The sequence below is a fragment of the Penaeus monodon genome, chromosome 30 (assembly GCF_015228065.2).
Source record: "Penaeus monodon isolate SGIC_2016 chromosome 30, NSTDA_Pmon_1, whole genome shotgun sequence".
Lineage (NCBI taxonomy): Eukaryota > Metazoa > Arthropoda > Malacostraca > Decapoda > Penaeidae > Penaeus > Penaeus monodon.
In genome coordinates, this window is record NC_051415.1 from 6,119,612 (window position 1) to 6,119,846 (window position 235).

Below are 235 nucleotides of genomic sequence, written 5' to 3' on the forward strand. Positions count from 1 at the left end.
CACGTCCACTCCTCCACTCCTCCACCCACCCAGTTCAGCATGTAGGTCTATCTCCGCCTGCCAGAGTGCGTAGCGCATGTGGATCATCTTGACTGTCCTTGATATTAGCTTCCTCCTCACGCCGGTGTTCAGTGTCACTTCAGGGGTCACGAGGAGTCTGTGTCGAGCTAAGCGCCACTCGGGAATCTTGGAGCCGTCTTGTTGTGTTGCCGAGAGCTGTGGGAAGTGGAGAAGG

The 235-nt window shown here is 56.6% G+C and overlaps 1 protein-coding gene across 1 annotated transcript in view; it reads right to left on the reverse strand.

Annotated features, from left to right (window-relative positions):
• The window catches only part of LOC119592333 (CD109 antigen-like), a 56,360-nt gene that overhangs the window by 31,722 nt on the left and 24,403 nt on the right, over positions 1-235 (reverse strand). Inside the window, exon 4 of the mRNA XM_037941160.1 lies at positions 30-216. Coding sequence (XP_037797088.1) covers positions 30-216 — 187 coding nt within the window. The remainder of the gene's footprint in view (positions 1-29; positions 217-235) is intronic.